Genomic DNA, 12,451 nt, shown 5'->3' on the forward strand with positions numbered 1-12,451 from the left:
ATCGTAAAGTTCCTAGTTCTACATCTTATTCCTTTGGGACTCATCACAGTGGGGTCCCCCTCCTACTTAGGGAGCTCATGCAATCACGAGATAAGAGATTTAAGGGGGTTTTGTTCTCCTTGGAATATCTGCATGCTGCTCCTCTGCTGGCGCTTTATCACGGCAAACACTTAGCATTTCTTAGCAATAATTGTTCTGTATTGCACCGAATTCATCATCTGCAGAATTATAGGCAAAAATAACTTTTTATTAGCTCCTGATACACATTTAAATGGAACAGCTTCATCACCACCACAGCCACACAGGATCTACGGAGTTTAAAAGGGGCCATCGCAGCCATGACACGGTAAACTAAGTCACTCAGGAGAATCCCCCCAGCGGAGCCAAGGCGGTGCTGCTACCTGACTGATGTGCATGCTGGTGTCGCAAGTCAAAGGCCTGGCGGAAGTCAGATCGTTCGAGCCCAGGAGAGTCGATATGATTCCATTTTGATCCACTTTTCTGATCATGGTTCCGTCAACGAAGTAGATTAGTCCATTCTTATCGATAGCCATTCCTTTACCCAAGAGGAAAACATTAGTACTGATTTTCCAACATCGACTGATTTCAGTTATGCCATAGGTGGCTCGGGTACATCAACATTTAACCCTCGCCCCCCCCACCCAAGAGCCAGCATGGCATTTACATGACAAACCAACTGAACGTGTCAGAAAGAAATCATACATAGGTATAAAGACTCTCCAGCGAGTGCACGGGTCTCTTAGGTAGTAACCCTGTATGTTTTCAATATAAGCTCATAATGTCTACATGCTGTTCTTGTCTGTGAATTATAGAAGCAGGTCAAATTCTGTTACAGTGAACTTCCCTGTATTAAAAATAGATCTAAGTCAAGGCTAGTGTTTGGTGGACCTTGTTACTATGATATTTACTGTTATGAATAATTCCATTCACAAAGAATCCCCTCCCCCCAGTCTTGTTTGCATAATAGTCACTGGCTATGATGAAGAACGATAAAGCCTTTAGACCTAACCCAGACCCAACCAGCACTGTGTCCACGAGCCTAGTCCTGATTGGCCTACAAGCAGGGACTTCCATGACACAGAATTGTAGCCCTTGTTACCTCCAGCCACGGCTCACAGCAAGCACTTTTTCCCATGGCACAGAAACAAAAGTTTAACGGCCCTAAAGTGGGTGAGGGCTAATAGGGTTGCTTAGTGCTTTTACAGAGGTCTGGGACTCATTCATGACAAAGAAATTCCAAGACAATGAAAGAATTTGAACACTTCCTTGAAGTCTAACAGAATGTGACCTGAATTATATACACTCCGTTGCTGGATTCCTTGAAAGGTTGAAAAAGTAGAACGATGATAAAAAAATGTGACCGGCCTAACAGTTACTGTAAAATCAACTTTGGATTCTAGCAGTCTCACGCTAAATGGCTTTTAAAAACACTCGATGTGAAACAGCTTTCTGGAACGCAGTGCAAGGTAAAATGTCAGACTCAGCATTAAACACCGTCAGGCACTCACTGCATTTTCTAACCCTCCTTTTTTTTTAGTATTATTATTATTTTTTAAATAAAAAGCAATCCCTAAAACCGACCACTGCCAGTACCTTTGGGGCTCATGAGTGTCGCTTCCACAGCCTTCCCGCCGTCCCCACACCGGGCTTCATCAAACGGCAGGCACTGCTCCCCCGTCCCGGCCACCACTTCAGCATTTTTAGTCAAGTCCTTGGCCCCCGTGAGTGACTTAGGGCGGTAAATTCGGCGCGTGTTAGTGTCAGAAACGTACAGATCCCCCGTGACGGGGTCCGTGGCCAGGTAGTATCTGTGAGCCGGGTTGCTGCTGCGAAAGAAAGGATCAGACACAATTGTCACGAGGGCTATTTCTCTTGCCCAGAGGACAAAGAGCAGCAAAATACCACAGACGAGGAGAAACGGATTATGAACTTAAATTCAATATCAAAGACTAGAAAATGAACAGCATTGAAAGCATGCGATCACGGGTAGCAATTTCTGATATTACTGTTCCTTCTTTGCCAGATGCCCGGGATTCAGCAGTTTATTAACAGCCATCTTAAAGATAATTAACTTTCACACGGCAATATGCCTATGGCTTAAAACAAAGAAGCAAGTTATCTAAATCTCCTGGGTCCAGTGCAAAGCCATTCAAAATGCATCCTTGAGTCGTGGACACGAAAGTTCATTCCAGGGTAAAGTGTATCTCTACCGAACCTTCTCATAATGTACAGCACGCTACTCAGTTCACTCAGACCTCCATCGGGAATCATCCTTCGACTTCTTGCTACACAACCAAATCAAACACAACAGCCATCCCTGAAAATTGTAACCCCAGCTCCAACTGCGTGGTGGTTTTTCTGTTTTAAAAAATGATAATCCGGGAACATCCCCTGCAACAGTTAGGGTTTGTCCTGAGCGGAGTGTTACCCAACTAACATGGGGCGGTGGGGGGAGGCACTCTCAGCTGGTGTCCATATTGTGCTGAGTCATGGCGCTAAGTCTACCCCTTTTATTTTGAGCACTTGTACCCTGAGCTCTGAAGCATGTCTGTAATTCTGGTGAGATGTTGGCATTTTGTACACACAATGCAGGGCCTCCGTTTGCAAAGATGTTGTAGCAGCTGTGGGGTTGGTCCCAACTCATGACCAGCCCATGCACAACAAGATCTGTCTGTTGTGATGCACTAAGCTTTCCCGGGCTGATTTGTGGGGAGCATCCTAGTTGGGAGGCCCTTCTGCCTACTCTGTTTCAGCTTGTAAACTTGGCTGAAACCTGTCCAGCATGCAGGCAGCAGACACGGCTGTACTGACAGATGGCGGTAGCTGCACGGATTGGGAATCAAACACAGGCCTCCCACGTGGAAAGCAAGAATTCTACTAGTGAATATCCGCTGCCCTCTTTTAGGGGGGCAAAAGTGATCCCCTGGAAAAATATCAAGTGTGTCACTAACCCACGTCCTCAAAGAGGAGACAAAGTGTGACAGAGGTGGAATGTCAGTAACTGCCCGAGACACATTCAGTGCCACATCCTTAAGAATGTGGTTTGCGTCCTGTGGAAATACTGCCTTTTGAAAAATAAATAAAGCTAACAAGTTGTAATGATTTGGTGTCCCCCCTACCCCCACCCCCAAGGATGTCAAGTGATAACAAAGGAGCAGATTCCACGAATCGCCTGATGACAAATTTAGTTCCACTGAAACATTCTTATTAATTCTGTCTCTTCCCCACCCTCTCTCTCCCCACACATGCAGTTGTTTGTATGTTTTCCATTTGTTTTATATGTGAGTATAAACAGCATCTAGTATAACCCTAACTCCATAGGAAAATACTTGCTCTATTACTGCAGTTGTCTTCCCATTACTAGTTAGTTAGGTTCTGTGGAACCCACCCTCCGTACTTAGTGCTGTGACCCCTCTGCGTTAACATATGACTACGCCTCCGGTAAGCATCTAGTTTTAAAACAAGAGGCGACCGTTTCGCCGAGTGTTTCTCCCATCGGAGAAGGGATAGCAGACCATGGCTGGGTCTGCAGAGACCTCTGGAGCTGGAAAGAGTTGGGTGGATGCGGTTTTATTGGAATACACAAAAATACAGAGACACAGCAGAACTCAATTTCTGGGGTTTCCTTCTCCATTTCACTTCATTTAGTGACATGGTGGTTTAGAGCAAGAGGGCTCGAGTGTGTAAACACGTGTGAAAGGGTGAAAAGGGGCATAAAGACATCATAAGAGGGTGCACGTCATTATGAAATCCAAACATTCCAGGGCGGCTGGGTTATCCGGAAAGATTAACTTGCCACGCTAAGTGTTATTGCGTCATTTTCCTAGGTTGATGCCAGAAAATTAAACTGCAGCAAGTCACATTGTATTCTGTATGTGGTTTATGTCTGTGTAATGAAGCAAAAAGTGACATATTCATATGCCATCTCAAGGAAGTTTACAGATTGAGCTTCTCTCCTCTGTCTACGTGCAGTCTGGTGTTGACAGCGTTGGGGCTTCAGGCATGGGTAGCTGTTGGCAGAGTTTCTTTGCAGTTCTAGGTCGGTGACATGAGCTCAGACCCAGGTTGCCTGGTGACTACCTGTGTGATCTTAGGCACCTAACTTGTCTGTGCCTCAGATTCTGCGTAAAAGGAGGATGATAAAAACACCCATCCCATAGGGTTTTCTGAGCATCAGGGCAAGTAATACATGTAAAGTCCTTGGAATGTTGCCGAGCACCTAATACATGCACAACAAGCCTTGTTGTTGTTAGGTACCATCAAGTCACTTCTGACTCACAGCACAACAGAAGTGTGATCGTTACATAATTTCATAGCAACTTGATAAGGTGAAGGGGTGGAGTTTAGCCTGTCAATCAGGTCACAGCCTGATGCCTCCTGGTAGGCGTGGCCTTCTCATGAGGATTCTGGGAACTTCCTCTCTTTCTCCTCAGAGGCAGGTCACACACTCTCTCTGCCATCACCTTTCCGTTGACAAGCCACATGGAGCCACGCTGATGGCAGCCAGAGCCCTGGAGATGCATCCACCGCCATTGGATCCACAAGACTTTGCACCTACCGGGCCTGTGTTCTCTCCGCATTCTGGATCAGTGCATGTGACTGTGTGAGTCTGAAGAGTGATTTATGGACTAGTGTCGGATTTATGGGCTGATATCAGATGTATGGACTTGATCTGGACTGGCTGGGATGTGTTCTTAATATATAATTACTCCTTGATATAAAACTCTTTCTTATACACATGTATGTCAATGTATTTGTTTCTCTAGTCAACCTGGACTAACACAGAATGAGCCTTGGTCCGGGGCCATCCTCACAAATGTTCTTAGGTTTGAGCCCGTTGTTGTAGCCACTGTGCCGATCCATCTTGTTGAGAGTCCTCCTCTGTTTTGCGGCTAAACAAACACTAGTTCTTATTAATGTGTGCTTTGGTTCTATGGCCTCTTACATTGCAATGGCTGTCGGTCATAACTCTAGACAGTGTGTTAAGTGTGCGGGCTGTGAACTACCTGAAGTCGGACTTACTATTTTGACAGTGTCCATAAGGAGAAAGCATTTATCTAGAGTAGGTTTGGTTGACATATTTCTTTAGTACTGCTGTTAACACCAGAGCACTTTAAGCTGATGCAGGATCAAAAGCTCCACTGTGACTTGTGTCCAGAGTCATGAAGATAAAAGCAACGGAATCAAGTATACGTTTAGAACGCAGCCCCTTGTTTGAGAAAACAAACTGGCCAGCCGTGTGGGTTGCCGCCATGAGCTGTAGTGGCAGACTCTTGAGTTTGGGGCTCCGTGTTTGTCCTGCGCAAGCCTCACATTTATTGACACCAGCTTTCTTCCAGCCGGCTAGTAACGAGAGAAAATCCACAGTGGGGCTTGCTTTTGCTTCCTTCCTGCCTCCTGACTCGAAGACACAGCCATTTCTAATGCAAACGACCTATATCGATAGTTTAGAAAATCCCCGCCAAATAACAGCTCTCATTTTGCACACAACCCCATTGTCCGGAAGAACAAATGGAGAGGGGTATGTGGCTCTAGAGGGGAGAATGGGCCTCTAGAAATATTCCCTGCAGACAGTCCGGAAATGAGGACTGGATACACTCCCTGCAGCGTAGCCTAGCATGGTCAATTACAGCTGGCCTTCGATCCCAGCCCCCTTTGAGCAAAACGAGGGATTGGTATTTAAAGCAGTAAAAAGAGCAAAAAAACAAGGCAAACTGTGTTTGGAGTGTGGGAGAGGTTTGTCGCTGACAGACTGGTGCAGAGCAGAGCTGAATCAGGGCAGCGAGAGGGTGGGGCGTCCAGGACGCTGACCTGTTAAGCATGGTGTGTTTTCCCAAGAGAGAGTGACCTTGGACTTGCTTCCTGCCTTCTGAAAAGCCAAGAGACTGAAGAAGCTGGGGTGGCAGCGCACGAGTGGAGTGTTTTCAGATCAGCGATGTATCCCACAGTGACAATGTGAGGTGACAATGACCAAAAGCCGTGTAGGCGTCAGCTAGCTGGCGTGCAGGGCCTCGGGAGACCGTGTGGTTCAGCAACAGGGACAGCGCAGCCTTCTGGTGCGAGCGGCAGCCTGCGGTTTCTCTCTCTTCAGAAACGTTAAAAAATCTCACTTAAATCCTCAGCTCATCGCAGTCACACCCAAGAAAGCGAGGCCGAGCCCTGCAACGTGAGTCACTGCTGCACCACCATGCTCACGTCCTCGTCAACCGCTTAGAGCATCATCCTGGTCTAGTGGTAACTGCAGGCTCCAGTCTCTCAGCTCATTCCGTTTGCAATAATTCTACTTAGGCTAGAGAAACGTTAGCAAAGAGCAGGCCGTGGGGTAAGCAGGCCATGGGTGTGCCGCCGTCGCTGGAAACCATGCCCTGGAATGCCCGGTGTCTGGAGGAGACTAGCTCGTGACCTTCATGAAGTCAAGTGCAACGGCCTATTTTCTGGTAGCCAGGACTCTTGAGTTCTTGCGAGCAGGGATTTGGTATATTTCTCTGCCTGCTTATTTTTTAAACAGACGTCAACAAGGAGTGCTGAATCAAGCTTGCGTATCTGAACCTAACTGGATTCAAATTCATAGACCTGTGATTGACACTTTCTTTGATCCTTTGGTTGGTTATATAAAATTTACAAAGTTGATTTTAAAAAATCTGATATGTTTAAATGCCCCTGGCTGCTATTAGTCAATTGATATACGTTCCTTTCTTTCAGAATTTTGAAGAATTGGAACAGGGATGAGCTAAAACGCATGACCTGTACAAAGGGGTCTGCTAAGAGACTAAGAACATACACATCGGTCGGTGTGTGTGTGTGTGTGTGTGTGTGTCTGTTTAGCACATCTGAGGGAGGAACACACTGCTGCGCACGTAGGAAGCCCCCGTTGATGTAGCATCTTTCCCACATTGATCGGGCAGTGTTGATAGCATTCATGACAGTACAGCTGCGGGCCTCATGTATGTATTAATTTCATGTAGAAGGATGGCGGTCTGCATCTTAAAATAGCAAGACGGTGCGTTTATCTATTTGTTTTAATGTTTTCTCTAGTTGCTTCCTCGTTAGTCCAAGCGGTGGTTATGTGGTGCTTCTGAGCGGACCCCGGCTGAGAGCGCCTGGAGGGCACAGGAGACCCACTCCGTCGGTGGTTCCCAGGCTGTGCGCCTGATGAAAGCGGATCTGTTGAGTTTTTCTCCCGCCAGTTTCTCCACCCAGTTGTGCAGGTGAGTGCTTATCTGTTTAGCGAGCGGAACAACTGGTCTAGACGAGTGAGGCCGCTTATGGTACACTAGACTGTAGAAGGCAGCCAGGTGCATAGTCTTTACCCTTTTCTAATTTCACTTAGACATTCATGCCTGACAATAGGGTTCGTTTTTTATAGATTTGGGCACCTTTTTTGGTTGATTTTTCTTCTTTTCACTTATTCCTAAGGCTCTGGCCATTTTGATGTCCAACAAGAAACCGAGGCTAGGGAGAGACCCCAGCAGGACCCCCCTGTCCAGTAAAAGGAAGTTCAGCTGGGATGGTAAGGATGATGCTTCTCAAGAGAATAGTACTCATTTGGGAAGTTGCACGAGAAAGCTCGAAGACGAGGAAGGATGTTTTGTTAAGTCAATGTTGATTAGTTCATCATACTGAATCAATATGTTTATCAAAGGCAGCATTCATTTAAGATCAAGGCTCAAAATCTTGGGCTTTCTTCTAGAGCAGTGGTTCTCAACCTGTGGGTCATGACCCCTTTGGGGGTCAAACGACCATTTCACAGGGGTCGCCCGATTCAGAACCACAGCAAAATTACAGTTGTGAAGTAGCAAACAAAAATAATTTTATGGTTGGGGGTTCACCACAACATGAGGAAGTGTATTTGAGGGTGCGGCCTGAGGAAGGCTGAGAATCTCTGCTCTGTACCTTCTTCTTCCATATCATCAGATAATCTGCCTCCCTGTTTCACTGGCTGGCTCCTCCACTGCAAGCCGTCCTATCGGAGGTACAGTGGCTGTAGTGGAGCTTTGCAAAGCAGATCTTCAAGTCACTTTGAACACTGATCATGAGATTACCCTTCCTGGAAGGCCGCTCTGAGGCAGCCCCTATCTTGTTCACAAGGTACCTCTCTGTTGTCCTGTTGACCAGACAGTTGCTCCTGGGAGTGTTCAAGGGCTGACGCCATCTATCCCTAACCTACCTTTCTCTCCACTCTCCTTGTTGCCAGCAGAAAGTTTCAATTCCATCAGGTGACCTTGATGCGCCTCCGACCAGGCTCATCTCTTTCACAGACCCCTGTAACAGATGCCTTTTTTCTGGAATCCTTTTCTGTCTGACCGCTCCTGGATCAGCATTGGGTTCGCATAGGGTTAGCATTGGGTGACTAATCCAAGGGCTGGGGGTCCAAATCTATCCAGCTGCTCCCCCGGAGTCTGATGTAGCTGTCCACCCCCACAGAGATTTATAGTTCCACCTGTCCTGCAGGACTGCTGTGAGTTAGAGTTGACTCAACTGGCAAGGGGGTGGGACTTTTGGTTTTGTCTTGTTTTCTTTGCCTTCTTTTTACTCTTACATTTTAACAGATTTCATTTTTAGGCCTAGCTCAAATAACCACACTTCCAATGAACTCTTCCTTAAACTTTTCTGCACTCCTACCTCAAAGGAATTTCTTCCTCCACGGAGTTCCACTCCCAGGATAAGCCGTGGGTCTGATTAAGGGTCTGAGGACTATATGGGAAAATACTCTCTGTCACATATACAACCTTGTTTCCCTTAGTAGGTAGTGAGTCTTAGCAGCAGACACCTTGTCTTATACTACAGTGAGTCAAAGAGCCAAGCACACGGAAGGCAAGGAGCTGGCATGGATGGATTTCATAAAGAGGAACATCAATATAAAGGCAACAGTGCACTTTGCGTGCACGGTGCCTGATGGAGAGGCAGGGGTCAAAAGTGACCAGGACAGAGCACAGAGGGGAGGGCAGAAGGGGGATCCTGAGAGAAGGAATGGCCACCACGCCCCATGAGTTCGGACGCACAGGAGTTTGTGCTCTAAAGGAAGGTTCATAGCAATAAAGGCAAACATTTTGCTCCCAGAGAAAGCGAGGAGAGCGCGTGTCAAGCGATTGTGAAATAAGTCTTTCCTCGGGCGTGCAGGGCATCCCTTCAAACCTGGCCGTGGGCACATATCAAGACAGGCCGCGCCGAGTGGTGGAACGGACAGTTGTTAGGTGGTCCCAATCTCCGCTCCCCATTTCTCAGTAACAGGTTTCAGGAAAGACATGCGACCTCTTTGTTGCCCCCCCTGTAACCCTGCAGGGCTGGTGTGTGGATCTGTGATAACATAGAAAAGACCTGGCACCACGCCTGCTATGTAAGAGGCCAGCTTGTTAAATGGGAGCTGCTCTGATAGCTTTCTTTCCCCTTCTTTTTCCTGTACTGCCTCCAGCACTTTCACATCGACTTGGTGTACACCTGTTTGTCTTTCTTCTTTTTCTCCAGTTACCAAGAAAGCCCGGCCAGAAAAACTCTTTGCTATTCTGCTGTGCTTTCTAATAACAGAGCGTTGTGGGCTCTGGAGGCTGGGGAAATTTAGTGTTAATCTTAGCATGTGACTGAGTTTTTAGCTGATCGTAGACAAGATCAATAGGGGATTTCAGAGAAAGGTCAGGGAACCATGCCTGCTCACATTGATATGCAGCCAGCTCCCACATCTTTCAGAACTTTGGTTTTCATTGTCCTGGTTGCCCATTGCTACACAACGTTTAAACTGATTTTGCTGGTTTCTTCATGAGGGATCTCAAAATAGGTTTCTTTTTTTTAATGTTTCAAAATGTTTAATCTGGTAGTGATTTCATTAGCTATTTTAATGGCCAAATTAGAACTAGTATGTCCAATCTGTCTCATTCCTTTTCCAGTTGACTTTTAAATGTATTTTCCCTCCCCACTCCACCCCTTCCCTTCTCCTTGCAGTCCTGAGTAAGGTTTTCAAGTCGGAAGCACTCACACCGCCAACACTGGACCTTCTTGAGCTAAGTGAAGCATGGAAAACATTGGCGCCTACGGATTTGCTTCAAACATATTCATTCTCAGGTGCCCTGGTGGCATGGCGATCATACACTGGGCAGCTAATTGTAAGGTTAGCGGTTCAAAACCTCCAGCCACTCCAGGAGAAAGACAAGGCTTTCTACTCCCAAGAAGAGTGACAGTCTTAGAAACCCAGTGGAGGCAGTTCTACCTGTCCGATGGGGTCACCGTGAGTTGGCATCAACTCGATGGCAGTGAGTTTGAATTTTTTTAATATTCATTTTTAGTTTTGAAAGAAAAAGTCTTTTCCTCCTGAGTGATGCCAATGAAAATATTACTTCTTAAAACTAAAATGTAGCAGTTCTTCCAACTTAGGACTGATACACTAAAGGGAGAGACACGTTTACAAGGAGACTAAGATAGCTTACACTTTGGGCTCTTTGCTTGCATGGGCTCTTTCCAATTCAAGTAAGGACCCCAGGCAATATGTCCACATGTGGATTTATGTTTTGTTCTGTTCTAAATTTTACCAAGTAATATATTTTTCTACCCTTCTCTTTAAACGGGGTCCTCTAAATTAAATATGCTTTTGGCCCCAACAAAACAAAAATCTGCCCTGGCTATCAGTCAAGCTACGCGGGACTCTCTACACTCCCCTTCATTTTAGATTCGTCCTGTTAACCATGGCTTCGATTATGCAAGTCAGAAACTGGAGCATCTTTTCCTGTTATATTTTATTGCGTAATGCAATTCATTTTATGACCCAACTTGAAAACACTCCCCAAATGTAGTTTAATGTGTGACACATTTCGCAATAATCGTTTAACTACGCAGATATAATTCCTCCCATGCCCTGTGATGGGGTTTCCTCTTTCATGGTGAAAGATGGCGAGAAAAGCATTTCAGAGAGTCACATTGAGATGAAAGAGGACATGGAAACATGGAAACACATATAGCAACGTTTACGCGAGATGCTTACCTATGTCTAAAATCTTTATTTCTTGGTGGAAGCAGATAAAAAAGGCAGAAAAAAGAACACACAGTTAGAAAAAGCCTTCTAACATAGAATGAATTGAATATGGAGATTTTGATTGTTAGTAAGGAAAAGTTCCAAATGAAATGGAAATAGTAACCGGACATAATTTTTTTTAAGACCACGGCTGTTTAAGAAACATAGAGAATAGGACTGAACTCAGCAAAGCAAAGAGAGCAGTTGGTTATCATTGCTACTGGCACGATGGCGAACAGAGTAACGCCAGGTGAGGCGCTTTAGTTAAAGAGAGCAAATAGGTTTAGTTCTTTTATAATCATACCCCAAGGTCACAAAGAAATAAATGCTCTTATGACTTCACAATCTACATCACATAAATAGTCTAAAGAAAACAAAAGGGTTTTAAAATCATCATTCTATGCTCCTAAAGTACAGAGAATTCATTGAAATCAAGTGAGGCATTTTAGATATGGGTTCATTTCACACTCTCTGACACATCTATACGACAGCGTGCACAAGGGGGCTCAAAGAGTGCATGTGGAGGAGGCATTCGTTTTTAATTCCATTTCCCATAAGTCTGGGAAGGCCCCTTGTGTGTTTTGTGGTTCCTTGGCTTTAATCAAGAACCTTCCTTCTACTCGGGAGATATTTAAACACTGGGATATTTATTTATGTTTAAATAAATAAATTAGTACATCAGATTCAACATTTGTTTAAAAAGGCATGTTTAGCCCAGCTAAAATGCGCAGCGGTCTGGAATTTCAACACAACTGCAGTGCAATGCCAATCACCGATGTGCCACGTGCTCTGTTTCAAGGCACGCAAACGCAAAGCAATGAACTCTGACGAAAGTTTCAGAAGCCCAAGTTAAGGAAATACATACCTCAGTTCTAAAACACTTGTGACGTTTCCAGAAGGGAATATTCGCCGCACGTAGTTGAAATCTCCCACATAGAGACTGCCATCGATCCCACACGCTAATGCAACGGGGGCCAACAGTTTATTACCCTCAGCCTGGCCGTTGCAACTTGGGCACGAGATACTGCGCCTTCGTCCATTGCCCATTATGCTACTGACCACTGGAGGCTGCTGGGAGATAAACTGATTTTCCCCATTTCCCTTGTATAGTATACCTAGAAAAAGCAAAAGAAGTTTTTCTTATGATAAAAAAATGCAAGGAGAAACAACAAGCATGTTCACAACTGATCTACCAATCCATTTCACGGGTCAGCCCACGCCTTTTAGATTGGGGCAGCGGAAACTCTTATAAAGTTGGAGAGTACTTGGAAAGTGATAAGGGTTATTTTGTGACAAATAAACAAACAAATAAATGAATACATTGCTTTGGGGGAGTTCTGTTGTAAAGAAATCTCTTCAATTGCCCAATGCAGGCTATGATCAAGTTTATAAACTGTTATCTGTGATCAACTTAATGAAGTATGTGAGAAA

General features: G+C 45.3%; 1 protein-coding gene across 7 annotated transcripts in view; it reads right to left on the bottom strand.

Annotated features, from left to right (window-relative positions):
- The window catches only part of TENM3 (teneurin transmembrane protein 3), a 710,639-nt gene that overhangs the window by 61,715 nt on the left and 636,473 nt on the right, over positions 1 to 12,451 (bottom strand). For 5 of the 7 annotated variants that reach the window (XM_075556851.1, XM_075556852.1, XM_075556854.1 and 2 more), the window contains 3 exons: positions 11,886 to 12,135; positions 1,615 to 1,847; positions 402 to 556 (listed from right to left, as the gene is read on the bottom strand). In XM_075556851.1, coding sequence (XP_075412966.1) covers positions 402 to 556; positions 1,615 to 1,847; positions 11,886 to 12,135 — 638 coding nt within the window. The remainder of the gene's footprint in view (positions 1 to 401; positions 557 to 1,614; positions 1,848 to 11,885; positions 12,136 to 12,451) is intronic. The other 2 variants (XM_075556855.1, XM_075556853.1) reach the window with 1 other exon arrangement.

Source organism: Tenrec ecaudatus, chromosome 8, assembly GCF_050624435.1.
Source record: "Tenrec ecaudatus isolate mTenEca1 chromosome 8, mTenEca1.hap1, whole genome shotgun sequence".
Classification (NCBI taxonomy): domain Eukaryota; kingdom Metazoa; phylum Chordata; class Mammalia; order Afrosoricida; family Tenrecidae; genus Tenrec; species Tenrec ecaudatus.